Genomic DNA, 1,121 nt, shown 5'->3' with positions numbered 1-1,121 from the left:
CGGGGGCAGGGGGAGGCCCGCAGGGTGAGCGGGGGGAGGCCCCGCAGTGCTCACCTGCGCAGGTGGTTCAGTGTGGCCATGTTGGCGAAGGTGTAGTACAGGTAGTAGGCGTAGGGCGGGTTGTCCTCCTCCACCCACGCCTCGGGGAGGGGGCTCTCCAGGTTGAAGACGTGGTTCTCGGGCTTGGACTCGTCGTCCACGCTGTCAAAGCCGTCCACCTGGCACGGGACCCTGGGGTCAGGCCCGAGCTGCCCCGGGCCTGGGGCAGGCCATCTCCCCCGACACCCAGCCGTGCGCCCCCTCACATGCTCCAAGAAGAGGTGCAGCTCCGGGTGGCTGGCGGGGTGCACGGTGGCCTCGAACAGTGGCAGGAAGATGTTCTCCAGCATCTCCTGGAAGTTGGCCAGCTGGCCCTTCGTACGGTACACATCACTGCAGATGAGACGGGCACACAGGGCGGGCAGGGCAGGTCAGGTGAGGCACCTGCAGCCAGGAAGGGCCGGAGCCCGGCCCGAGACCACAGAAGCACATGTGGACCTACAGGGTGGGCCGGGCTGGGCAGATGAGCAGACGCAGGAAGGGCCTCCTCCTGAGAGGGCTCAGCAGGGACAGGAGACCGTCCGCCATCCCAGGAGGCAGGCCCTCGCCCTTGGTCTCTGCCCCATCTTCCCGCCCACTCCCCAAGGCACTCACAAGAGACGGGGCACCTGCACAAGCCAGCGCACGTTGGGGGAGTGCACGCGGTGCGTGACGGCCCAGCGTGCCAGCTTGTCCCACTCGTCCCTCGAGCGCCCGTAGATGGAGAGCCGCAGCTCCGCGTTCTGGTATTTGCTCTCCTCCAGGTCCGACATCACCTCCTAGAGACACGCGTGGGGCAGCTGTCACACACGGGCTTCCGGCTGCCCCGTCCGCACCCACTACCACACGCGCTCACTCAGGCCTCAAGCCCCTGACCCACCCGCCCCACCCACCGGAAGCTCCCGATACCCAGGCTCTCGCTCAGGCAGGGGGAGGGCCGCCCCCATGACTGGGCCCTCGCAGCCAAGCACCTCACCTTGATGATGTGAGCGAAGTACTTCCCAGAAACCCTGTTGTCCGTCTTGATGAAGATCTCGGAGGAC

General features: G+C 67.0%; 1 protein-coding gene across 1 annotated transcript in view; it reads right to left on the bottom strand.

Moving 5' to 3' along the window:
• The window catches only part of AMPD2 (adenosine monophosphate deaminase 2), an 8,428-nt gene that overhangs the window by 4,448 nt on the left and 2,859 nt on the right, over window positions 1-1,121 (bottom strand). The window contains 4 exon segments of the mRNA XM_015563520.1: window positions 8-218; window positions 306-432; window positions 694-857; window positions 1,055-1,119. Coding sequence (XP_015419006.1) covers window positions 8-218; window positions 306-432; window positions 694-857; window positions 1,055-1,119 — 567 coding nt within the window.

The sequence above is a fragment of the Myotis davidii genome, unplaced genomic scaffold (genome assembly GCF_000327345.1).
Source record: "Myotis davidii unplaced genomic scaffold, ASM32734v1 scaffold217, whole genome shotgun sequence".
Lineage (NCBI taxonomy): Eukaryota > Metazoa > Chordata > Mammalia > Chiroptera > Vespertilionidae > Myotis > Myotis davidii.
Note: the sequence above shows the minus strand (reverse complement) of the source record. Positions and strands in the feature narration are given on the sequence as shown.